At 55.3% G+C, this 25,835-nt stretch overlaps 1 protein-coding gene across 5 annotated transcripts in view; it reads right to left on the bottom strand.

Annotated features, from left to right (window-relative positions):
- Positions 1–709: 709 nt before the first annotated feature.
- The window catches only part of CRHR2 (corticotropin releasing hormone receptor 2), a 37,296-nt gene continuing 12,170 nt past the window's right edge, over positions 710–25,835 (bottom strand). For 2 of the 5 annotated variants that reach the window (XM_019726194.2, XM_019726197.2), the window contains 10 exons: positions 14,232–14,317; positions 13,387–13,496; positions 12,971–13,088; positions 11,161–11,314; positions 10,592–10,652; positions 9,416–9,488; positions 5,031–5,116; positions 4,733–4,868; positions 4,301–4,342; positions 711–2,862 (listed from right to left, as the gene is read on the bottom strand). In XM_019726194.2, coding sequence (XP_019581753.2) covers positions 2,722–2,862; positions 4,301–4,342; positions 4,733–4,868; positions 5,031–5,116; positions 9,416–9,488; positions 10,592–10,652; positions 11,161–11,314; positions 12,971–13,088; positions 13,387–13,496; positions 14,232–14,317 — 1,007 coding nt within the window. In that variant the 3' untranslated portion in view covers positions 711–2,721. Of the gene's footprint in view, positions 2,863–4,160; positions 4,343–4,732; positions 4,869–5,030; positions 5,117–9,415; positions 9,489–10,591; positions 10,653–11,160; positions 11,315–12,970; positions 13,089–13,386; positions 13,497–14,231; positions 14,318–25,835 lie in introns of all 5 variants that reach the window. The other 3 variants (XM_019726198.2, XM_019726196.2, XR_012498926.1) reach the window with 3 other exon arrangements.

Here is a 25,835-nt window from a genome sequence, read left to right on the forward strand (position 1 = left end):
AGAGAGAGGGCCGAATGGCCTGTGGCCCCTGAAGGCCGGAGCTCAGAGGGGGCCATGACCCCTCTGAGATGCAGGGTCAGCATGGAACCAAGGAGGGGCCTCCTCCAAACTGGAGAAGGAGCAGGGCAGGGGAGCGGGCCGCGGGGAACAAGTGAGCTGGGCACAATCTGAGGCGTGAGCGGTGATGACTGGCTGGGATGTGGCTTCTCTGATGAGCAGTCTCTTCCTGCCAGAGAGCTCTCAGGTGGCCTCTGGGGGCAGGGCCACTTGCAGCTCCTGTTGTCCGAGCCGCTGGGAGACTAATGGAAGGGGCCCTCAGGCCACCTCTATGTGCACCACGGCCCTCCCTCGGGAGGGCACACAGGCGGCCCAGCACCACCCTGGGCCCTGCCCAGCGTTGAACCCCTCTCCTGCCCAGACCAAGCGCCGGCTGGCACCCAGGTGCCCACGGTGACAAACTGAACGAGCACATGCCGGGGCTGCAAAGCCCTTGGCAAGTCTGATAATTCTCGATTCATGTTTTTAGCCAGATCTAAAGGGGACTTCTCTAGGAGGCCAGCAGACATATCATTGGTGATGCTAGAGAGCTATGCAATTTTCAGCACACTTCTCAGGCGTTCAGAGAATCGAGTGACATCCACTTACTGATGTGAAAAGGCTTCTCAGCATGTAAAGTTATAAAAAATGAGAAAAGGAAAATGATGCTGAGGTGATTCATTGTAGCAATCAATATTCATTCACAGACTCATGAACAATTAAGTTCCTATCCATTTCATGAAGTGTGTTTTCAATAAATTTTCCTTTTTAGGTTTAACAATTACTTATAAAAACCTTTACTATCTCTGTGGTTTTAATCAATCACATACTGTATTTTATATCAAAAAATAGTTGTAATAACTCCATCCGAAAAGAACCCTTAGAACTTTTGGTCACAGGAAGTTAAATATTTCAATTTCTAAATAGATTTTGTATCAGAGAAGTACAATAAGGTGAGCAATACCATAAAAAATACCGCATTGGTATAAAATTCTCTAGGCGAAATGGAATGGAGAAAAAGGAACAATGTAAAATTTTCAACTGTTAAACAAGAGTGGTTGTATTTTTTTTAATAGATGAGAGTAGGCATTAAGTCACTGCTGTGTTTGGAGTCTGTGTGATGTTTCTTAAAGTGTTGTGGCAGCTTTATTTTAAAACGTAAATATTTACCAAATGTCAGAAATCACATCTCTCGCTAGTTTTAAAACTTATATAAAAAACATTATATGGCAACTTAATGTATGCAAGATGGGATAGTTAAAAAAAATGTGTGTGTGTGTGTGTGTGTGTGTTGGGGGGATGTACCTAGAGCAAAGCTCTCTCAAACCCTGGCCTGATGGCTCCTTCTGTCCCTGGAATCCCAGCCTCTCCTACAAGCCAAGGCGGAAACGGCCCTGTGGTTGGTGCTCATGGAGGCTGTGGGCTTTGTCTGTCTTCACCCCAGATTGTACAACCTGGGCCTCTGGGACGGGCCGTGGCATGCTAGGTGAGTGTACGTCTCCTCCGTGCTGAATTCAACTGCCCTTGGTTGGGGAGAAGGGGCAGCTATTGTCCTGGGGGAATGATAAGAGATAGGCCTGCATGTATACAGGTCAGAGAGGAAGAACCGGCCCCAGGCAAGGGCCAGAGTCTGCATACGAGGGTGCACCCAGCCCACTATCCTTGGCCCAGGGCACCCCTTTGGATGCCTGGTGGACCTGTGGGGAGGCTGTTTGCACAGAGGCATGGTTTATTTCAGAGAGCAGAGATGTCGTTTCTGAACGGGAGGCTGAAGTCCAGTCTCAGGTGTGGGTTGGGGGATTAGCTCCAATCACTAAAGACATACTTTGGTTTCTGCTATTTCTATCACTCCTCCCAGCTCATCCCCTCTGCTGCTTCTCCCTGTTTCGTCCTACACTATGTATCTAGTTGTCCTAAGAGTGTATGGCGCCCTGGCCGTGGCCCTTCCCCAAGCCCCTAACTCTATGGACTAGGCTGAGAACAGGTCTCCCAGAAAGGAGTCAGCATCCTTCACGGGGCCCCAGGAGCAGGTCTCCCAGAAAGGAGTCAGCATCCTTCACGGGGCCCCAGGAGCAGGAGGATGGCTGGGTCAGGGCTGGGGTGTAGATGAGGCGTCTTCTCTAGGAGAGAGGCAGTGGGATGAAGCCCTCTGAATTAATCCTTTACTCCAGCTGCTGTGCCTCCCCTCAACTGCAGAGGGCGCCACCGAGTACGAAGGCCGCAGGCAGGGCGCAGGGCTGACCGTCACCCTGCTGCTGGCGGGAAGGCCTGCACCATGAGTGGGCAGGGGAGCCCCGGGTCTGCCACCAACTAGTTGTGGGACTTGCGCAGGCCCTTCCTGGCCCTGGGCCTCAGTTTTCCCATCTGTGAATGGGGCTACAGTGAGGATCTGGTGCGAGAAGCTGGTGTGGACAAATGCCTGAAGACATGTGCCCCACTCTTCCTGGAGGGGGCGGGGTTCCTGTGACCTCTCCGCTCGGCTCTGCTCCCTCTCGTACTGAGACTTAGGCCCAGCTGGCCTTGGTTCCTTGGGCACTTGTGCTACTGCACAGCCTGTCTCCTGCCAGGCTGTCCTCTTTTCTGTCCCCACCAGAGTCTGCATAAAGGAGAGCCCAGAGTGGGCAGTGGGGGAGGATGGGGAAGCTGTCCCGACAGAGTGACAGGTGAGGCAGGGCGACTGACGGGTCATACAGCGGCTGTCTGCTTGATGCTGTGGAAGCTGATCCGTGTGGGCGACGTGGGGATGGACATGGCCCGGGCCACGGGGACACGGAGGGAGTGATGGTCTTGCCAGCGGTGCCACCTCTTCCTCATGGCCGAGCGCACCTGGGGAGGGGGGAGGTCGAGACTCAGCTGAGCCCTCAGGGGCCAATCCCGGGGTCCGAGACATTCCTCTGCCCTGCTCCCTGCCCTTGCAGGGCCATAAGGGTGGCTGGGGTGGCCCTCCTGACTGCCACCTTCATCAGGGACTGGCGGCTTCCAAAAGTGGGGTCCTTCCCCTGCCGCCGTTGGCCCTTGGAGCTCACGGCTCCCCTCGCAGCGTGTCTGGGGCCCTCATTCCCCAGCCCTGTCCTGGGGAAAACACTGCAGCCTTCCTTTAGAGGCGCTGCCTTCCCCTCCTGACCCGCTCTGCCCCCTGACGTCTGCGGTGAGACCCCACGATCCTGCGCTGAGGATTCACACCTCCCGCTCCCCCGCGTCCCTGCTGCAGTGCGTGCTTCACTCAGACCACGCGTGTAAGTGGTCCTCCTCCCTCCTGAAACGCCTTCCGTGCCACCTCCTGACAGGCTGCCCTCACGCCCCCTAGCACATGCCGCCCAGATAGAAAGCTAACACTTCTATTCATGTCAGAGCCTGACCGTCACTGGTGCCATTTTATTCTCATTTGTGTTGCAACTGAAGAGCTTTCCTGCAGAATGGGCCGTGTCCCCTGCATGCTAGCCTAGCATATGGCTGAACAGAATAAATGCTCCAGGAGCATTCCTCGTTTGTTTGCTTTAGTGGCTCTTTCTCTCCCTGCCCTCTGGCCTGCGGTTGCAGTCTCCACTGTTGGACTTTCCCACCTGGGAACTGCTGCTTTGAGTGACAGGCCCCAGGGCTGCAGAGCCCCCCACCATCACCTTGTACATAGGCAGGGGAAGTGACCTCAGGGCCACACTGGCATTCTTCTTGAGAGTTTGGAGGCTCTCAGCCCTGGGCGTTGTGTCTGCTGTTTGCCCCAGAAGCCCCTTCAGGCCTGACTGAACATCTCTCTCGACTCAGCCGTTAGGGTCCTGGGCCGCGTGAGCTAACCTGGCTTCAGCCAGTGCCTGGCTCCCTGGAGCCCGCCCGGAGGTGTGTGGTCTTCCCTGCAGCGCAGGGAGCGTGCTGGGGGCTTTTCTGTTCCCTAGGTCCACAGAGGCCTGGATGCAAGGCTCACACCTGACACGCTCCAGGAAGCTTTCTCCTGTTGCCATCTCTATCCTGGCTCCTGTCTTCTGTGAGACCCTGCAACCTGGGCTCCCTGCACCCCCGGCTTTCCCGGTGTATTGGTGGGGTGCTGGCCCATTGTCCCTGGCCTGCATACACTGGGTGGAGTTCCTCAGGCAGGGTTCCTGCCCCCCAAGGCTGGGTGGTTTCCTGACCTTCCATTCTCCAGGGTGGAGCTGAGCTGAGCCAGGGACCCCCGGGCACTCCCGAAAGGCTGGGTGGCCCCACCGGAACTGCCCCGGAGTGGGGTGTGAGCACCTCAGAGCCCAGGCCTCCCCGGGGCCCGGTCTCATACCTCTCCATTTAAGAAGCAGTAGAAGACAGACACAAAGAAACCCTAGAAAGGAAGGAAGGACCTGTCAGTGGTCTGAGTGGGGAGGCGCTTTGCCTGGAGGGGTGACATAGGGACGGGATGGCTGAACAGAATAAATGCTCCAAATGGGACCCCAGAGACTCAGAGCTGGGGAGGCCCCACCCCCACTGTGCAGGTTTACTGGGGTCCACTGTGGTGACAGGCACCATGTGTCCTCAGAACAGCTGCTGGGCCAGCAGTAGGTGCCAGCTAGGGTGACGCAGACCCAGCGGGGGTGGGGCCCCTGGGCTTGGGTGGGGGTGACAGGCCGTGTATGTGCACTTCTATGTGAGTGTGTACACAAGTGAGCCACGTGTGCGCCAGTCCTGTGTGAGGGAGGGGCACCTGCGCGTCCCACCTGGTCACGCGCCCCACCTGGAATGACTGCAGGAAGGAGTTGAAGTAGATGAACACGATCTGTGACAGGTCGTCCTCCCCAGGATTGACGAAGAAGAGCATGTAGGTGATGCCCAGAAGGGGCAGGAGAACCAGCGTGGCCTTCACCGCCTTCCTGGGGGGTGAGAGGGGGGCGCTGCAGGAGGGGCCTCCCTCAGGAGCTGTTTCTTCCAGGAGCCCAAGCAAGCTCCCGGGGCGAGGACGTCCAGGGCAGGGTCATGGCCACCGTGGCCTCCTCCCTTCTCCCTGTCGGGGGGTCAAGGCACCCGTCACTTACCTGTACTGGATCGTCTCGGATGTGGTTGATGCTCGTAATTTTGTCATTAGGATCCTGACGATGTTGAACAGAAATACAAAATTGATCTGGAGAGAGGGAGGCAGAGAAGGGAAAAGGAAGGGCCATGAGGTGGGAGGAGCTGAGAGGCAGCCAGAGCCCAGCACATACCTGTCCCAGTCGCCACAGCACCTGCCTGGGGTCCCAAGGCGGCTGCTCCGTTCTCACTGGGACAGGCAGGCACCCCCATTGGCTCAGCTCCCTGTCACCGGAGGGCTCCAGAGCCTGCTTCTCTACTCCCAGACCCGAAGGAGGGTAATAGCACGGGGGCCACTGCTTCTGAGGCAGGGCTCCTCAGGAGGGCCCCAGCCCCCACTCTGCTCGGGGCCTGGCAGGAGCTGGGCCCAGGGCTCTGCCCGAGCTCCTTCCCCTCTCTGCTGCAGGGTCCCCGCTTCTCCATCGAGGGTCTCGCCGAAGCCCTTCTGACTGAGGAAAGCTCTGCCCTGGCAGAGCGGACCGGCCTGATGGAGTGATTAATAACCTGGTTGCTGAAGGAGTGATTAGTCTCTCACCATCCATGCCCTGTGCCAGGAAAACTCCAGAACCTTCGCAGGCACCCCTGAGGCAATGAAGATGAATGGGCCGCTGGGTTGCTCCCAGGCTCCTGGAAGGGCCGCATTTATCTTCATTCCGAGCCTCTCAGCGTCCCAGCCCGCACACCCAGCCTCTCCCTGGGACCTGCGTGCCGTGGGGTCTGTGGGTGGCAGGTGTCCTGCTAATCCGTGTCGGCTTGTCTGTGGCCGCGCTGCTGTCCCAATGCTCCTGCTGAGTCTGCGGGTCTATTCTCTGTGCTGGTGGCCGTGTGTTTGCCTCAGAGTGTGGTCATGTGTGCGTGTGTATCTGGGGACATGGGTGTGCCTGTGTTTCTCTGCATTTGTCTCCAAGTGTGAGCAGACAGGGAGGTGAGGGGATGTAGGCCTGGCACGCTGGGAATCCCTTCCTAGAAAGTGCCCATGGGTCAGAGGGACTTACGTATTAGTCAGAGGTGTCTACTGGCTCGTGTGTGAGCACAAGTTGTGAGTACATGTGCACACACACACACCCCTCCTGAGAATTCCTCACTCCTTAAACTCTCCTACGTTCCGGATCTCAGGCTGGGAGTGGGGGACACAGGCAGATATCATGGGACAGGTAGCCCTGTGGCCCTAAGCTTGCGGATCGCTGGGGGCCGGCAGAACTCAGACTCCCCGGCCACAGCCTCTGCTCTCACACCTGCAGTGACACGGCCCCCTGAACCCAGGGTCGGGAGGGCGGGGGAGCCTTCAGCCAGAGCTGCTCCCTCCTAAGTCTCATCTAATTTCTAGCTCCTGGGTTTCGGGTACATTCTCTTTGATCATGAGGTCACCGTAATGCATAGGTCAGTCCTGATTTTCTCATACAAGTGAGAAAATATTTGACCTCTTCTGATTCTTTCTGACTTCTGTGAGCGTAGAGAATCAAGATATATTCTCATTTCTTCCACATTTCCCTGCACTCAATCTTATTTACCCATCAGCCATCAACCCACTAGCCAAGTCACTCAGTTATCCACCCACTCTTATTCATCCGCTTACCCACCCACCCATCCACCCACCCACCCACCCATCCATCCACTGACCCATTTATTTAATGGGTGACACAGGTATGACCACCCACGCATTCATCCAGTCAATACGCAGCTGTGAGCACCTCCTGCCTGCAGAGCCCAGTTCCACAGACTAAGGCAAGAGCAAAGACAGGGTCTAGTGTGGAGGGTCCGGAAGACAAGGCCTCTCCCCTCTTCTTGCACGAGGCAGGCAGTGAGTGATGCTGCCCGCCTCGCCTCAGCCTGGGTCTGTGCAGCCGAAAGTCACGCTCTTCCTATGAGCTTCGTTCCCAGCCTCCCCCTTTGCCATATTTGCACCACCTCGCCCACCACAGGCACCTTCCTCCCTCCTCCAAGGAGCCTCTGACCGCCCCAGCCCACATGGAGCTCTCCTTTCTTGGACCCCACTCTGCCCCCTGCCAAATCCCAGCTCTACAGGGAGCATGGGCTGCTGCACCCTAATCTTGTCCAGCCTAGTTTCCTGTCATTTTTCTTTTCCTTCCTTCCTTCCTTCCTTCCTTCCTTCCTTCCTTCCTTCCTTCCTTCCTTCCTTCCTTCCTTCCCTCCCTCCCTCCCTCCCTCCCTCCCTCCCTCCCTCCCTCCCTCCCTCCCTCCCTTTCTTCTTCTTCCTTCCTTCAAAAAACAGGGGTGCCTGGAAATGTGGGGATTTAATGTCCCCGGGGCAACCTCCACTGACAAGGCACGGAGTATATGGGTAAGGAACCCAGTTCCCCAACCCTGGTGGGTGAGGGGTGGGGTTCTGAGCCCCTTGGACTTGCTGGTCCCCACGCGGCCTGCTCCTGCCCTCGCCCTTTGTTGGTTTCCTCCTTTCCTTGTCTTCTGCTCCCAGCCCTCACTCTGCTTCCCGGGACCACCTCCCAAATGAACGCACCACGTTCTCGCAGCATGGCCCAAATTCCGGTTGTTCCCACTCACATCTGTGTGGCCTTGGGCAAGTGGCTTCGTTAGTCTCTAACTTCCACTTCCTCACATGTGCAGCCAGGGGAACCACTGAGCCTGCCTGGGAAGGTCAGCTAGGCTGAAACCCTCGTGGAGAGCACTGAGCCCCGGGCCTGGCCCAGAGAGGGGCCCAATAAATGCCACATGCCTTTCCCATGACAATAACAGTGACAACAGCCTTGTGCCAATTCAACCAGCCGGCTCATTTCCCAGAACCCAGAAATAAGCACGTGTCTCAGCAACAGAAATGCAGCTGTGAACCTCCGGGGAAGGGAAAGGTGGGGGCAGGGGCACCAAGCGAGAGGAGAGGATGAGAGGTGGGTGACCTGCCCCCGAGTCTCAGCTCAGCTAGGTATTTATTGGTGGTGACCTTGGGCAAGCTGTGTCACCTCTCAGTTTCTTCATTTGTGAAATGGGAAGCATACTCCCTACTTCTTCCAGGTATCGGCGAATGTGAGGATTGGAAGTAACGAAGAGAGTTTCTAGAAAGGTTCAGCTTGGAACCTGGAAGCCCTGTCAGTGCAAATAGCTGGGTGTGGGCTGGACCCCAAGGGAAAGACAAGCAAAATGCCCTTGAGGTGAGGTTGGAACTGGGCAGGAGGCATGGAAAGGAGACTGGGAGTTGGGTCTTGACACAGAGCCCTGCACACCTGTCTGTCTCCCCTTCTCCATTCATTTCCTCACCACTGTCCCATATCCTTGCAATGGGGGCTTGCTCCCCACTATTGTGGGTTCCCCATCCAGACCAGCCTTCCTTGGCTCTGGATGGGTTCTCATCAGCTGGCCGGGAGGGGATGGGTCTCATGGTGTTGCCATTCACATGGGGGGGGGGTGAGTGATTCATTGCAGCTGGGACTCCAAGGGCACCCCTTCCACCCACTGCCTGCTGCCAGGGACTGACTTCTGCCTCGGAAATAAACCGAGAGCCCTGATGGCGGAATTTCAGGCCATGGGTAAAAAGCTTCTTAGTCATCTCCGGTTCACATACGCCAAAGACACTCCAAAGATGGGGGTCAAACGAACCCCAGAAAAAGTCACAGAAAGGAGAACAAGGAAGTAAAAGAAATCAGCAGTAATTGTCTGCAAGGTAGACCGAGGAGACCTCCATTAGGCACCTGCTGTGTGCAAGGGGATGGCTCTGTTTCGGTTCCCACGGGAGCAGGTGGCCCTTTAAGGAAGCCGGTGCAGAGAGGAACCTGAAATTACCGAGCCCGAAATAAGTCTTACGTAAACGCCAATTTCTTACGGGGTTTTTTTTTTACGGCTCTCCTTCTTTTTTTTTTTTTTTAAGTACGATATATAATGGGTTCATTTTTGCAGAATGCAGCCTCTACGTAAACTCTACCTTAATTAAAATTCACCGTGGATTAAAGATGGGCGGCAATTATACCTCAGATACAAATACATTTGGCCAAGGGCGGGGAGCTGGACTAGGAACAATCGCTCATTAGCTTCACTCTGGTACCACTGCTCCAGGCTGGGGGAGGTGGGCTGGGCCCCTCGTGGGTCGCTGGGGAGGGAAGAGAATGTAGGTCTGTGCTGCTCCGAAGCCAGCACACCCTTCTCTTGCCACCGGCTGCCCTCTCGCCTGGCTCTCTTAGCACTGTACCTGGCAAGGGGACATCTTACATGGGAAGGCACTAGAAATCAGGAAAGCATGAGAGACCCGGGAAGGGAGGTGCCCAGAAGCAGGGTGGCGTGTACAGAGCATGCGGGGGCCTGTCCAGGCCACTTCCTTCCCCAGTGTCTCTGCTGGGTGGTGCTCAGCTGTTCCCTGGTGCCCAGCCCAGCCCATCCCACCTACCAGAAGCACGAGGATGATGGGGCCCTGGTAGATGTAGTCTACAAGGTCACCAGGTTCCTTCCCAAACCAGCACCTGCAAAGAGGGGTGTCTGTAAGTGGCCTGCTGAGCCAGAGCTGGGGACTGCTGCAGACGTGGGCCCGGGTCCTGCAGCTTCACCCTGCTTGAGACCCAAGCTCTAGGGCCGCACCTTCCCCAGAAGCCTGGGTGGACAGTCATAGCCCCCCTGACCACCCCTGGGCTGCCTTTCACCCTGCATGGAGGGTCTGGTGTCCCCAGCCAGTGTGAGGGCAGCCTGGGGCTCCTCTTCCTCCTCTTTACACCCCCGCCCATTCCTGACTGGGGGGCCCAGGGCTGGGCGTGCAGGAGGCTCATGAATGAAGGGAGAGCCAGGCTCCCGCCTCACTGGCCCTGGTCCAGCCCCGTGCTACCTGTTCCTGCATAGCTTGGGACTGGCTGCTCCATGCGCCAGCACTCAGCCATACAAACAGGAGATAGAGAGGTAGGAACCTGCTCCGTCCTGAGCCTCATTCACTCAGGGAGGGAGCCCACGGAGACTTGGTTATTCTACAGGGAGAACGGTGGGTGGAAAAGCTTCAGGGTCGGGCCAGTCTGGCTCTGCCAGCAACTCCGACTGGACCTCAGGAAGGGCTTCATGGGCTTCGGGGAACTGACTATGTCCACAACACAGAGGTCAGCCAGTACACACGGCCTCAGGACGCTCCCCTGCTGCCTCCCAGCACCAGGGTTTCTGGTTTCTGCTTGAACGCCCCCTTTGACAGGCAGCTGCATGATGAGAAAAGCTGCCCCCCTTATTCTTGGGCAGCTTTTATCGTTATGAGTGCTTCCGCATGTTGAGCTCCTGGATTGCACCCCGTTCATCCCCTCTCCCCCAGATCCCATCTGCTGTGTCCAGCCTCACCCATGGCCCTGGCCTGTGGGTCTGTGAAAGGCTCACTGACACAGCCTTGGAGGTGCCCTGGCCTGAAAGCAAAGAAAGCTGACTTCACACCTACCACCTGGGTACCTCTGCATGCTGGTGACATAGGTTTCCTTTTAAGGACAACACAAAGCGACTCTGTCCTGGCTCGGCTGCCATTCCTGCCCGGCGCTTGGCCGGAACCATGGCTGCCCTGCCTTAACAGCCCTGCCCCGTGTGGCTGGCCTGTCCCACTTACTGTTCGTTCTCATAGTAGAGTTTGCCAATGGCCCAGGCGACGGTGATCGGGCAGGGGATGCCTGAAAAAGGACAGACATGGGCTGCAGTGGACAGACCAATGGACAAGGGTCCCTCTTGTAGAACACAGGGTGGGGGTGGGGGGCCATGAGGGGCCTGGATCATGTTTGCAATCATCCAGCTACAGACCATCCATGTCCTCAGGGGCCCTGTCCCTAGACCCCTGCCCTCCCCCCACTCTCAGCTGTCCCCTCCAAGCAGGTCCGAGCAATGAGGATGGTGTGATTTTCCTGATAGAGAAGTGGCCAGCTTTTCTTTCAGAGCCAGAGACAAAGGTCTTTGGATGTGCCATTCCAGGCAAGGACAGGAAGGCTATTTGTGGAAGGTTCTTCTGAAGGCACTATTTGCTGCTTCCTCGCCAGCATGGAGGGGAGTGGCTGCATCTTTGGACTGTTCTGGGGAAGGTGGGCAGGGCTGTGGTCCCGTCCTTGCACCCAGGATGGAGGGAGGTGACCTGGTCAGCAGGACCCCCCCGCCCTGTTTGGCTCTGACGGCCCCCGGGATGCTCACACCATCCGATGAAGAGGAAGAGCCACTTGCGCAGGCGCTCGGTGGAGTAGGTCATGACGATGGCTGTGTGCAGGTAGCAGCCCTCTACGAACATCCAGAAGAAGTTAGTCACCACGAAGTAGTTGAAGACGGTGGTGACGCAGCGGCACCAGACCTGCATGATGCGGGCAGCGGGCAGGGTCAGGGGCTGGGGCCTCCGGTGCCGCCTGGGCATGAGGGAGGGCAGCCATGGGAGGGGCTCACGGACATGGTGTTAAATACCCTCACATCTCATCCTGGGGAGGTTCGCCCTTTGTCATTTCTGTCTCCCTGTTTTGGACGGAGTTAAGACGCCAGTCTCCACTGGTTCCGGTGTGTCTGTGCCTTCTCCCTGACGCTTTCTAATTTCCCTTTTTAATCAAGAAAGAAGGAGTCTGGCTCCAAGCTTTCTGCAGGCAGAGGCTAGAATGGATACCATTGGTGTGTTTTTATGGTCATATGTTTTTGAGGGTCACCTTTAATCCATAACACTTAGACTGGTTTCCATCTAGAGATGGGACATGAAATTTCACGTAGGAAAAAAGTAATTCAATTGAAAGAAAATCGTTACCTAAATAACAGTGTAGACTTTGTGAAGCTGGGCTGCAGCCATGGAGGTGAGTCTCCAGTCTCTGGGTTTGGGACAATGGATGTTGCTGTGATATGCCTCCCAGCAGAGGGGAATTTGTCCCTGTCCCTCTGAGTAGGGCCACCCCCCACCAAGCACCTCGCAGAGAGGTGATGTGGGTGTGGGCAGAGGAGCCACAGGGAGCCACAGCCCCGTCCTGAGCTCCTCTCAGCAGACCCTACCTGGCCTTCTTTCCCATGCGTTCATCGGCAGGGCACCCTCAGAGCTGAGGTAGAGCCATGGGGAATGGTGGCCGGAGCAGTCTGGAGGGGGGGCTCTCTGCCCCCGTGTACAGCCTGACCCCTCTACATCTGGGTCTGACAGTCCCGGCTATCAGATAAGCCTCCTGTGCTGAGCTGGTCGCTGCCTCCACAGCTTTCCCACATGGCCCCAGCCCTGACCTTCACCCCCCGCCCCATGGCTGTATGTCTCCTGTTCTGAGAAAGTCTTGCTCAAGTGGGAAGCTAAAGAGCCCCTCCTCTGAACCCTGCTTTTTCTCCAAGTGACATCTTATCAGCCAATACAGGGCTGCAGGGTACCCTAAATTGGATTGAACTTGGTTGGTGCTGAGGCAGAGCTCAATGTGGGACCAAGTTAAGGGTCAAACCAGTCTGGGTGTCTGCTCACGGCCAGCCATGTAAATGATAGGTATTGAGAAGTCTCTAATGGTATGCCAATGAACTCTGCTTGGCCCCACTCTAGTTTCTGGTTTTTCAGTGACTTGGACACAGTATAGTGGCAGTTGACACAAACCCAGGGTGGGCAGCTAAGACACGGTGTGGCCTGCTCAAGATCCTGCTGGCTCAGATGTAGAGGCAGCATTGCAGTATCACCTAACCTCTCTGAGCCTCAGTTTCCATGTCTGTATAATGGGCAAATAATCCCTATAGGTCTCTCATTGGGATTTAGTGAGATAAAGCTCAACACAGGTTAAGTGCAGCCTCCTTTGCTCTACGGGGCCTTTGGAAGGTCCCGACATCACGGATGGTGAGTGGGACCAGATAAATCAGCCTGGTGTCGGGTCTGTGCTCCCTTCCTCCCCGCAGCTCTGGAGGGACAATAATTGGAGTGGTGGTGAGCTCAGGTCTGAGGATTGGGCAAGAGAGGTGGTGCCCCCAGAGCCTCGAGCCCCCCAGGCCCAGCCCCCAGCCTCTGCCCAGCGACCTCGTTGTTTTCATGTGCTTTGTGATCGACGAGCTGCAGCAGGAACCATGTGACGTTTCTCAGGATAAAGGTGGTGATGAGGTTCCAGTGAATCACATTCCGCAGACAGCGAATGCTCCTGTGGGAGGCCCAGGTCAGGGGTCAGCTGGGGTCAGGGGTCAGCTAGGACGGAGCCTTTCTGAGGCCAGGTAGAGACTGAGCCTGGGGTGAGGCAGGGCTGCCCCAAGTGCCTACCGCCCACGCTTGCGGCTACGCTCAGGCCTCTCAGAGCCGGCACCTCTGGTGCCTCCCGCACGCCTGCCAGCGGTCAGGGCCCCGGCGCCTCCCCCAAACCCCTTCTGTCCACTGGCTCCAAGGCCCGAGCAGTGGAGCTGAGCACGTCTGGGCTAAGGGAGGGGTGAGGAGGGAGGACTCACCGCAGGGCCAGGAAGAGCAGGAAGGCGGCCACAAGGGCTGCCACCGACACACAGTGGCCCACGTAGTTGACCACAAGGGCGACGTGGTAGTGCAGGTCATACTTCTGCTGCTGGACAGACAGACAGACACATGGGCAGACGGCGGCATGGGGCACAGGCAGGGCGGGGCTGGCGCGCTAGCAGTGGCCCCCCTGTGTGTCCTGACCTTGGGGGCCGAGGTGGCTCCAGGGGTCGTCAGCACACCTGGCCCCTATGGAAGGCTCTGTGTTTGGAGAATTTCCAGCCCCACAGAGAACTATGTTGGGTGAATGAGGAGGGGGACGCAGGCGGGACGTGTCATTTTGGGTCAGCAATGTAGCGTAGCTTTAAAGGGGTGGCGGCCAGCACGCAGGCGGCATGGAATCCAGTTCCAGAGCAAGTGGGGCTGGTGAGGTCTGAGCGGGACCCAGCTTCCTGTGGGGACTGGCCTTCTGGGGGCTGCATTTATTTCCACGTGGAGTCATAGAATTGGAATGCCACATGGGGAAACTGAGGCCAGAGGAGGAAGGAAGTCACACAGCCTGATTGGGACACTGATTATACAGTCATGCCCTTCTTGTGTCACGTCCACCTTGGTTGTCTTCCACCAGCCCGAGGTCTCCCGAAGGGGGGCTTCCATGTCCCCCTTCTCTACTCCACTACAGTGTCCTTCAGCGCCAGGCAGGACATGGGGCAGGGGCAAGAGGCGCAAAATGGAGTGACTGGGAGACACAGGCCTGGTTCTGCCACCCTGGGCTCCTCTGTGCTCAGCCTGAGTCCTAATACCTCTATGAGGACCGGGGTCAGCACAGGGGAGGGCCGCTCACCTTGTCATCCAAAATGGGCACGCACTGTGAGTAGTTGATCCTGGAGGCCCACGTGCCATTGTCCAAGCACTCTCGGTAGGCATTCCCTACAAGAGACGCCAGTCACCGAAAGGCAGGTCACTCCCCTCCTCAAGAACACTCTGCGGCTCCCGGGTTGCCCCAGGATAAGGCTCCTACTTCCCAGCTTCCCTAGGCCAGGAAACACAACATGTATCTGAAAGCTCACTGAAAGTCATGTGTGTGACAACTGCACAAAAGACCACAAAGGGTAGCTGAAAGGCAAGATAAAGCCCATTTTCGATATAATTTTTGACTAGGTGTTCGTACACTTAAATTTTGTTTGAAATGGAACCCAAGTGTAAGCCCTGGGTTGTGGGTTAAAGTTCACTACTTTCAGCATGCCAAACAATTTCCTTCCTTATCTCAATCATTGTATGCTTATGAGATCCATACTTTTCCTACCAGTATCAGCACTTTCGTTTTAATAATAGCTACCACGGACATACCAGGTGTTTACCACGTACCAATCCTCATAGCAACCCTACGAAATAGGAACTAATATTAACCCATTTTACAGAGAGGAAACTGAGGCACCAAGAGATTAGACTGCTTGCCAAGGATACACGGATGAGAAGAGGATTCACACCCAGAAGGTCTGGCTTCAGGTGTTGTCTTCTTAACCCTTAGGCTACTGAGCACATAGGAACGAGAGCCCTTTGGGGAAACAGGCCTATACTGCCGACCTTGAGCTGCAGCTGCCTGGACAACCACCATGTGATGTCTCTAAATGTTTGAGATCTGGCCTCTGAACTAACATTGGAATGTGATGTGTAAAGAGACATTTCAGAGCCGCAGTGTCTGACGTACGAAAGTGCAGGTTTTACTGAAGGGGAAGGTGCAAAGGCCACAGGATGCTCTTATTTACCTTTCTGTAAATCCTAGGTTGGCCATCAAGGTCTCGCTCCTAAACCACCACCTCCAGGCAGCCCACTCTCAACCTCCAACCAAGAGGAACCCCTCCCACCTGAGAACTCCCACAGCCCTTTGCCGGTCTCTGCTCTGAGTGGCATGATTAGTAGGAATCTTACCTCCCCGACTCAATTATAAGTGCTAAGGGATCCATTGTTTGGGGGTGATTTGTACCAGAGTTCTGCCCTTGGCTAATGAACAGTTGTTTGTAGATTTTTCTTTTGGTCTATGTTAGATATACAATATAAAGCTAATTCAAATAAATAGCACAGAGCCATGTCACAGAGCTAGAGGGAGAACCTTAGATTGTTTTTCGAAAAAGTGAGCTCTGAAATAATTAAGTTACTTAAAAAAAAACAAACACCACTTCCGTTGAGCTGACAGTGAGTTAAAAGCAATGGAATTATTAAGGAGCACTTGCTGAAGAGCAGAAACAATGGGGGAGATTCGATTAGCTTAATTGTTTTTTAATTTGGTGCTCCGAGAGCATAGATTTTTCCAATTTCGGGTTGTTACTGGCCTTTCCCTGCCTCTGGGGCCTGTGAGCACGAGGCCGCCCTGGCCCCTGTGTGAGCCAAGAAGGCCAATGCTGGTCTGATGCCAACTGCAACCCTAGCATGAGGACACGGGCTCCTCACCCCTGCCCAGGGCCCCCAGTTCCCCACTTGGGCTTTCTCCTTCCTCAGAGTTGTTTCGCCGTGGGAAGGTTGTGTGTTAAGAGGATGTGATGCATGGGGTCAGTGATGTTGCTGAACTAAAGGGGTGAAGCCAAAAGCACCCGCCTAACGGTCTCTTGGGAGGGTGGGTACTTTTGTGAAATGAACAATCCCCAACCTGGTGGGGGTTTACAGTCCCTTTCAACAGGCCCGTGGGAGGTGAGACAGACCCTGATCCTGGCTGTGGTCAAAGGGCAGAAAAATGTATCTTCTGGGGATGTGTTCACAGATGTAATTCAGCTTTCCAGAAGTTCAGTGCTTAGCCCCTTCCTCCAGGAAGGCCTCCTTGATTGCTCCCATCTCACAGATCTCTCCATCGCTCTCTCTGCTCCCCGCTCCCAGTTCTGACAGCCTGAGTCCCACAATTCCAGCCCTTGCTCATGACCTGGCCTGAGTTGTTCAAGTGAGGGAGTCTGGTTTCTGATCAGTGTGGGGCTCCCTGAGGACAGAGCCTCAGAATATTCATTTCTCAAGTATGATATCTTGTCGTGGTACTGACCACAGGGCAGGCTTGTAGATGGGAGGGGGTCAGGATAGAGACAGTCAAATCTGAGACATTTCTGGTGCCTTATGTCATTGCCCCTGTGGTACCCAGGTACCAAGTTCTGTGGATTCTGACTCCTCTTTCTTTTCCTGGAGTCCACCCCACTCCTGCCCATCCCTCCACCCTCTCTCTGGTCACCCTGCCTGCTTGCTTGGACTGGCGGAACAGCCTCCTATCTTGCCTCCCTGCTTTTGCTCTTGCCCCCTTGACTCTATCCTTTCCCCTGACTGTCAGGGTGATCACACTGGTTTCTGCTTCAAAGCCATCAGTAGATTTTTATTGCCCTGGGGAACAAAGTCCAACTTTCTTAGTGGGATGTTCAAGGCCTTGGACACTCAGGCACCAGCTTAACTTTCCAGACCCATCTCTACCAGTCTACATGGCAGGTGACATTGGCCCTAGCAGGCAGGGCACATAACCAGCTCTTTGCTGAACACCCCCCTTGAAACACCCTCCTGACTCTCACCCACTGCCCATGGACAAACTCCTACCGAACTTTTCAACCCTATCTCAAATGCCACCTCCTCCTGGAGGCCTCAACACCTGAGATATTAAGTAATCTCTTCTTTTTTCTAAACGCCTCCTCTATGTCTTCCCATCCTTGAAACATAAGCCTTCACACTCTAGTGCCCTTGAACTTCAGCAACACGTCCCTTTCTATCACAATCCAGGACACACACACACACACACACACACACACACACACACCCATACCCATCACTGAATCCAGTTTCACAAAGCGAAATGTATCTTGACCACGGTTATAATATTTTCTTTCTATTCTGTTCTAATGAATTCTTTTTCTGTTTTACACAAATGCTGGTCATGACTCACTAAACTGACTTCAGAATCCACTGTTGCTCTACAGTCTGTAGTTTGGAAAACAGAAATCTCTTTTAAAGCAATTGCCATAAGTCACTGTGGATTTCATGTCTTGATCCTGTCCTTGGCTACTGAAGTTGAGCTCCCTGGGGACACACACGTAGGCAGACACCACACTGGAGTCATTGGATCTCCCTCAGGAGTGACCCAGCCAGTACACGTGGGCTGCATAGGATTCACTCAGATCTGCCGAAACCTTGGAAAGCAGGGTCTGGGATTAGTGGTGGGAGGGGGCTTCCCGCAGAGAGCCGAGCCATGCCTGGAATGAGCTTCTGGCTACAGAGGCTGGGTGCCAGGGGACGGGAAGACGAATGTGCCAGCTCTTCAGGGCAGCTGGCTAATGAGGACATGGAGCCCTCAGGCACAGCCTTGAACAGGATAGAGAAAGACAGGAAGAGTTTCCCTCAGGAACCACAGGAAGATGGGCACAGAAAGTATGAGGGCAGGTAGCCAGGCCAGAATTCCCAGGATGGATCAGTGGGGTGGTTGCCTGCTAACACAGAAACACAGGTGCCCCTACTGATCAATGCTGATGGTGTGCAGTGTGGCCTGCCAGGGGCATTAGGGTCTGGGTGATGCAGGCAGGGTGTTCTCTTCCAGGTCTCTCTGGCCTGGGAGCCAGGACCCCACCCCAAGCAATGTGCCAGGACTGTGCCCCTAGAGTGGCCCTGGCCTGTTGAAAGCCCCCATTGCAATGGACCCTCCCCTTTCAGATGCTGATACTTTGATGAGAGTTCCTGGCTCAGGAAGTCATGCCCGAGTGGTCCAGAAGTGTAGCTGAGCGTGGATGGGGGCCGGTATTCCAGCTATAGTTTTGTCTCTAGCTGGCTAAGTCCCTTCCCTTGTGGCCTCAGTTTCACCTCTCAGAAAAAGTTCTCATTGATGGCATTGCCATCTTAGGTGGGTCAAGTTTTTGTAGTGTGGGTCTTCTCAATCTGCTAAATGCTAGTGGCAACCTGGAACCATTGCGACAACCCTAAACATCCCAACATCACTTTCAAGTGTTCCCTAGGTTGGCACTTCTGATATTGTAACTGGCAAGGCATGGGAAATAGGCCACAGGAGATAGGGACCAGGAAGGACCATGTGGGTGGTAGTTATGGGGGACAGAGTGTAAGAGACAGGTTGGGCATGGGTAGTGAGTGGGACAGTGAGTGGGCATGGGTGGAAGGGCAGCAGCATGGCCATTGAATACCTAGAAAGAAAATGACAAGAAGGGAGAGTGGGAAGCTGCTGACAGATGCTGACAGGAAGGCGGGAAAGGCCAGAAGCAAATACCTATTTACTGAAGGAACAAAGTCACAGTGTGGAGGCACTTTCAGCACCATGGATAGCAGAACAAAACCACTCCCACCATCTGCGTAAGTGATTCCACCTTGGAGAGCTCCGAAGACCCAGCCGTCCTCTCCACCCCACACTCAGCCCCTAGAACGTCACACCAATCATGTCCCTTTCCCAGAGCCAGCTTCAGCCCTACATCCTCCAGATGTTTTTGTGACTGCTCCAGCCCCCTGAGGGTTCAGTGGCTCACCTCTCCTAGTTCAAGCAGGGTCAGGATTGTTCTCTCACTGACCCCTGTAAAGGGGTCATGCTTTCCCAGGTAGCCTAAGGGGGCAGGGCCTAGGTGGCCCTCTCCTCTGGTCCTTTCTAAAGGGCTACACAGAGCTGAGCACACAGGGGCTCAGGGTGTACCAGGGTGGCAGTGTTGTAGGTGACTGGGGGACTCTGACTGAGGATGAGAGGCTCGGAGTGGAAGTGCAGGTTCCACTAAGGTGCATGGCAAATGCAAAACGGCACACATGCAGGAGGCATCTAGGGTCTCACACACATGCCACAGGTAGGCTGAGCCCCACCGCCAGCCAGAACTGCTGACATGTAAGTCCAACTCCACCTGGGGGAGGGGTGTCAGTCTAAAATCGTGAGCCTGTGGTCAGCATCCTCCAGATGCTGGGCAAGGAAGCCTCGACTGTCCCCAGAAAAGTGCATTAGAAACTGAGTCAGCAGGCGTCTCCTTGGAAATTTAAGACGGGGAGGCGACTTCGCCCTCATTTGGTCTGAACAAGGGAGAGTGACATGCCTGGGGTCACCAGCAAAGAAGGGGCAGAACGAGATCTCTCCCCTGGGATACATTTCCTCGCGGGAGACCCTGGAGTCAGGCTTTCTGAGAGATGCTCTCCCTGCTACCCTGTGCCCAGAAGAGGCTGTCAGCGGTGCTGCTTCTGCAGTGTCTTAGCCACTTAGTATCTGGATGTCAGACCAGACAATGCCTGAGGGGCCAGATGTTCCACTCTTCGTCCCCTTCTGCCTTTTCCTGGAGCAGGACTGTTCCAGACCCAGCTGTCTCCTTCCTGTCTGGCTTGGGGCCATGCTGGGAACTCTCTGACCTTCACCTTGGGTCACCATCCTTACCTGCTGTAGGAACAGCCTCCCTGACCTGGACTGGGCAATGATGCTGTAGGCACAGCTAATTGTGTTTCGCCTCCAGTGAAGAGACCATTTGGGGAAGTGTGGCAGTTATGTCATCAATAGCATAGTTCCCTTGAGCTTCCAAACAATCAAGGTGTCTCTCCCTGAATCCAGCCTCCTGCGTTGCTTAGCTGCTGCTGCCGCTAACTGAGGCAGCCAGCTCTGGGGCCCAGCTTGAATATGTCCTGTCTTGATCTGATCACAGCACGTTGCTGGGGGTGCAGGAGAGCACAGCTGGTGATGCTCACCCAAGCTCTGAGCCCATCTGACCTAGAAGGGGTGCTGGGTCGAGAGCCTGGGAGTCTGTCATCACCAACCCGGTCATCAGGTTGGGAAGGGCCTCCCCAGGGCCACCTGCTTGTGACATCTGGGATGAGGGATAGGAAACTTCTATTCCATTCTTCGGTGTTGTGTGGACACTGCTCTTGGGGTGTCCATTCTGGACTTCCAAAAACCATCAGCACCATATTTCCCAAGGACTTTTCACTCGTGATGCCTTTCCATCTTTGAGCAGGCATGGCAGACATATTTATAGTGGACAGTGGGGAAACTGAGTCAGGGAGACACAGAGCAGTTTAATGGCGACCACACTGGGCCCACAAAAAGGAAAGGGGTGTAACTGGAATGCAGCTCACAGCCCTCCCTAGGGAGGCATAAGTGGGAGGAGGTTCCTACCCCGTTCCAGCCTCAATTGCACAGGGATGCCTCCTCCAGTAATCCATAGCAACGCTCAATGGGCTCGTCGCCATGACGCCGGCCTGCAGAGGGAGGCGGGAGGAGAAGGCTAATGGGGACCTCTGAGGCAGAGGCTGCTGTGGAGTGGAGGAATGTGAGGGGACAGTGGCAACAAGAACTCACCCCCCACCGCGTACAGACAAACTGAGTCCCAAAGAGGAGAGAAACCTGCCCAAGTGTGAGACAGGCGGTCAGTGGCCTGCCGGAATTAGAACTGGCTCTCAGCCGTAGTTTCTATGAAGTAACGTGGAGTAAAGACATCTCTGGCTGGCAGAATCCTATGTCCTCCCTTTGACATGAGGCTTTCTGGGGGTGGGGAGCAAGGGTTTGTCTCGGGACAAGTGTCTTTCCCTCTCTGGGTATCCCCACCCCTAAGCAGCAGGGGAAGGCTGCACTCAGCTCAGAAGGCCCTGCAGCTGGGACAGTCTAGGTGTCTGGCTGGCCAGAGGGGCATCCATTTCTGCTCTCTGTCCCTTCCTCCTTCTCTTTGCCAAAGCCCCAGTGACAGCCATGCATGTCCCACTTTCCCTCTCTCCAAGCAGGGAAACAGTTCTCACACCCAGTGTAACTTCTGGCCCTTGGGCCTCAGGGGTCAGGGTGTGATCAGGTGTCACTGAGAACATACACCTGAGTTTCCAGATTCACAGCTTCTACTTCCTCAATCCAGAGGGACCCACCCTGAGGCTCCACCCCTGCACTAGGCCTGTCCTCAACCAATGTGACGTCCCCGCTGCTTCAAGGCCCACGCCCACCCTCTCTGGGAAGCCTTCCAGGAATGCTCCAGTGCCCACCAAGCCCCTCTTTCCAGTTCCTGACTGTTAATATAAACAGCCAAGGGCTCCCTGAAGCAGGGCTCAGCCTCTCCTGTCAGCCCTGTGCCCTCAGGGCTGAAGAGGATATTCTTGCACAAGAGGCAGACCCAGTGGGAAGACCCCTCTGCTGAGCTTATGTACTTCCATTGTAACACCACCCATGCCTCAACCCATCTCTGGAATGGGGTTCTGGGAAGTGAGAACCCCGTCCTCTCCACAGGGTTGGGTTAGTAGGATGTCCCTTCTTCCCCTGTCCTGGACGATGCCTCAATACAGATGGGACCAGCTGTTCCCCACAGGACATGGTGGGAGCCCGAGAGCAAGGAGACCCAGGATGAGCCAGACTGGGTTTAGCGATTCTGCAGGAGGAAAACGGACCTGGTCCAGGAGGAGGCTGCAGCTTCTTTTGCAGCTGTCAGGACCACAGGGACAGGAAAGAAGAGGTGCCAGAGTAGGTCAGATGGAAGAGGGAGAGACAGAGAGGAAGAGAGCTGGAGAGGGAAGATGGAGGGAGGCAGGGAGGGGAAGAGCAGACAGACAGAGAAAAGAGAAAGACATACACATACAAAAAGACCGAGAGAAAGTGCCTAGAGACAGAGCCAGAACCACACACACACAGAGAGAAACAGAGACAGAGGCAGGGAGACACACAGAGACACAAACACACAGAGATAGGCTCAGAAGAGTCGGAGTAGAAGGGTGGGAGGTGGGAGGAAAACGGAAGGGGTATAGTGCCCCCCTCTGGTCACACCACTGCTGGGCTCATCCATTTCCCAGCTCCCTGCAGACCGGGAAACTGAGGCCCAGGAAGGGGATGGGATTTGTCCTGGTTAGACTGTGTATGGACATTAGGATAGTTCTGGGTGGCCCAGGATTTGTACCTGCTTCCCATATGGGCTTTGGGAAACCTGGGGGGGAGGGGAGATGCAGGAGGCAGAAGCCACCATCTGCCATTAAGCTGAAATACCAGGGCCTCACCATCCAGGCTCCTTCGTAGCCAGAGCTGGAGTGTGTGACCTAGAGCTACACACATTCCCCTCACCCCATTAGATGTACCTGCCTGATGGAATTAGTGCGCTGGGGGCCCACAAAATGGAGATGGGGAGAAAGCTTCCCGGGGGCCACTGCAGGAAGCTTAAGACATCCAGGGCAGTGGAGCCAGCAGGGCTATGACCATCTGGTGGCCAGGTCTGGTAGCGTCGTCAGGGCCCACTCTGGAAAAGTGGGGGTTCCCTCACTAGGCCATCTGTGCCCTGAGTTCTTAGCTGGAGGCCCCAAATCTGGTTCTCTAGCCTACCCAGTGAATCCACAAGTTCCCCAATGTCCTTTCAACAAATCCCTTCTTTGTTTAACCCAGCAGAGTTACTTTCTGAGAGGCAGCAGAGCCTGGGTTAGAATCCTAGTTCTGTTACAAGCTGTGTGACTTTGGGAAAGCCACTTAACTTCTCTGTGTCTCAGTTTCTGCATGTATAATAGGAATATAATATTAGGTCGGTGCAAAAGTAATAGCAGTTTAAAATTTTAAAAACTAATCGCAAAAACCGCAATTCCTTTTGCACCAACCTGGTACTATGTCTCTGCCATTGGGCAAGTGTAAGGATTAATGAGTTAACACAGGTCAAACAAATAGTATAGACACTTGGAGCCTGGGCCACTGAAATGGCAGCATGGTGGCAAGGAGAACCCTGGAGGGGCCTTGGACACATGGACCTTAACTCGGTTCTGCCACAGACTAGTATATGTGAACGTGGACAAGTCCCCTCCTTTCCTTTGGTCATTGCTGCATTTGGAAATAGTCTCTGGGTTGAGAATCATCCAGGCTCTCACCTGGCCTCCCAAACTTGCTACCTGTAGCTGTTAGCTAACCACGCACTCGAGAGCTCCCGGATGCCTTGTCTCCGGCCCTCGGCGTTCTCCTGGGCTTTCCCCCATGCAGCCAGCTGCGTTCTACACACCTCCACTCACATGTCCCCCCAGCCCCCCAGAATCAACACATCCCCAACGGTGCTCAGTGTTTTCCGGTACAGCTGGTGTCAGTCCTGCGTAATCCCCACCCCACCCCACCCGTCTTATCAGTTACAAATGCCCAAGGCCTCCCGTCCATCCCTCCCCTGCGCCTGCAGCTTCCTCCCCACCTGGGCCAGCTGCAGTAGCCTCCTAAACCCTCCTCCTGCCTCCAGAGACTGTGCCCAGAGCCGAGCTCCTCTGCTCACCTGCTCCCCCAGGCTCCCTGCCTCCCCGCACCCACCTGTGCTGTGCCCTCCCCGTCTGACCAGGTCCACCCCCCGCTGTCTCCCACAACTGTGCTCCAAGCAACACTCAGCAGTCCCGAGGCACAAAGCACGGTCCAGCTCCTCCACGATACCTCTCGTCCTTCCACCTGCCGCACTCCTACCTGTCCCCAGATGTCCAGCCCAGAGATCTAAGCCCTCCCTGGCCCTCCACGGTGGAGAGAGGAGTCTTTTTCTGTCCCTCTCAGCTCTCCTAACAAATTGTCTCTCGTGCAGGCAGTACTGCCCACGGCAAAGAGTGAGGGCTGTGGATTTTCCTGCCTGTACTGGTAAACAGAAGCTGATTACAACCTTAAAAAAATGACTTCATGTCTCTGAGCCTCAGCTCTCTCACCTGCAACATGGGCATACAAGCAGTACCTCTCAGGGGTCCTCGGGAAGTGGGGATGAGTGGGATGATGTATGCAGAGCTCTCTCAGTGGTAGCCGACACATGGAGCATGACCTGCGCGTGGTCGCTTTGTGGCGGATTCTCTACACTCCAAAGTTCGCGGGGACAAATGCCTAAGCTGCTAACCCACCCGGGCAGTGCCCACTCTTTAGAGGATGAGGCTTCTGGGGGTTTGGCTGCAGCTTCACAAAGTTGGGCAGGAAGAGGAGGCAGGACCCTTCTTCCTCTTCCCCCAGGGTTCTCATAGGAGCTGTTTTCCTGCCTGTGTCCTTTGCAAAGGAAGGATCCACTGAAAAGGCAAACGTAGTGAGAGGAAGCTGCAGCTCAGAGACGGAGGAGGAGGGAACTCAGTCACTGCGCATCCATCGCCGTTAGCTGGTGGCACTGGTTAATGGCAGTGTTCCCTGTCCTCTGTGCTCTTTCTGGTCCCCAGCAGTTATAGCACGGGCAGCACTTAGGTCCAAATGAAGAAAACCGTTCATCAGATACCAGGGGCTGACTGGCACTACATTTGCTAGCCTCCGTGGTGCCCTGACCTTCCTTCCGCTTCTCATCTGATGAGATGCATGGTTTGGTGTGCGAGGCGCCTCCTTGGGAAGGCTTCCCCGCCTCCCCGCCCTCTTCCCCCCCTCCCACAGCCCCCTCGTGCTCCCGCGTCAGGGCACACATCACTCTGAATTCCTGCTGTGTTGCAATTGTGAACGAGGGCCTCAATGCCAAGGCAGTGGCTGGCACCTAGTAGGCGTTCAATAAATTCATTGAATAAATACTGTGTTCAGCTCTGCCGTGAAGAAGAGACCCGGGCCCTGCCCTCAGGGAACTTTAGGCTGGTTGGGGAGAAGAGAGGACAGGCCAGGCAGAGCTCCCTCAGGTCAGCAGGCATCACCTCACTTAGCCCTTAGTCTCTAGGCCCAGTCTGAATCAGGGACCCTGGGCTGCACTGCCCCACCCCATACAGCTTACAGGATCCTAAAAATAGTTTTATAATCTCGGGACTGGGAAGGAGCATGAAAGCTGTTCCTTCCGCTCATATACCTTCCAGCTCGGGACCTCACTTCCAAGCAGGGAGGTCTGTTTTGATCATGACAGGAAGCACGTCCTCAGATGATGCCGAAATCTTCCTGTGTGGCCTCACTACCTCTACCACAACCTCCCATTAGGACCACCCCTGCCCCCTGGGCCCACCAGAGCCCTCCACTGGTGCACAGGGGAATGCTGGTCAGCATCGGATGCAGGCACTGCTGTCTTACCATCTCTCTAGGTGAGGCCTCAGGTTCCGAGGGCTTGGACAGCTGAGTGTGTGGGGGGGAGGGAGGAAGGAATACAAGCAAGGGCATAGGGGAGCTGTACCAGTGTTGAGACAGACATTCAGAGAGTTTGCTACGATGCTTCCAGGATGAGGGGCTTCAGATAGCCCACTCCCTCTCAGGAGGCTCTGCTGGTGGGGCGGGGCTGGTGATGTGGGTGACGTGTCAGGGTGGGTCCGTGATTACTGCCCTGAGGCCTCACAAGACATTCCTACCTAAATGCGGGGTGACTCCTGCACCCTCTGCTGCCATCTTCCCCAGTGTCAAGCTAGCCAGTGGTTTTCCAGGAGGAAGGAGGGCACAGGCTATTCTCCCTGGGAGGTGTGTGTGTGTGTGTGTGTGTGTGTGTGTGTGGTCCTGATTCAGACACCATGGATTGCCTGGGGTGCTGGAGTAAGCCCAGAGGGCCAGTCCGGAGACATCTGGGTAGAAAGAGGAAACACCCCACACTCTGGCCCAGACCCCCTATGCACTGCATGCTTCTTCAGCAAA

Source organism: Rhinolophus sinicus, linkage group LG09 (genome assembly GCF_036562045.2).
Source record: "Rhinolophus sinicus isolate RSC01 linkage group LG09, ASM3656204v1, whole genome shotgun sequence".
NCBI classification, from domain to species: Eukaryota; Metazoa; Chordata; class Mammalia; order Chiroptera; family Rhinolophidae; genus Rhinolophus; species Rhinolophus sinicus.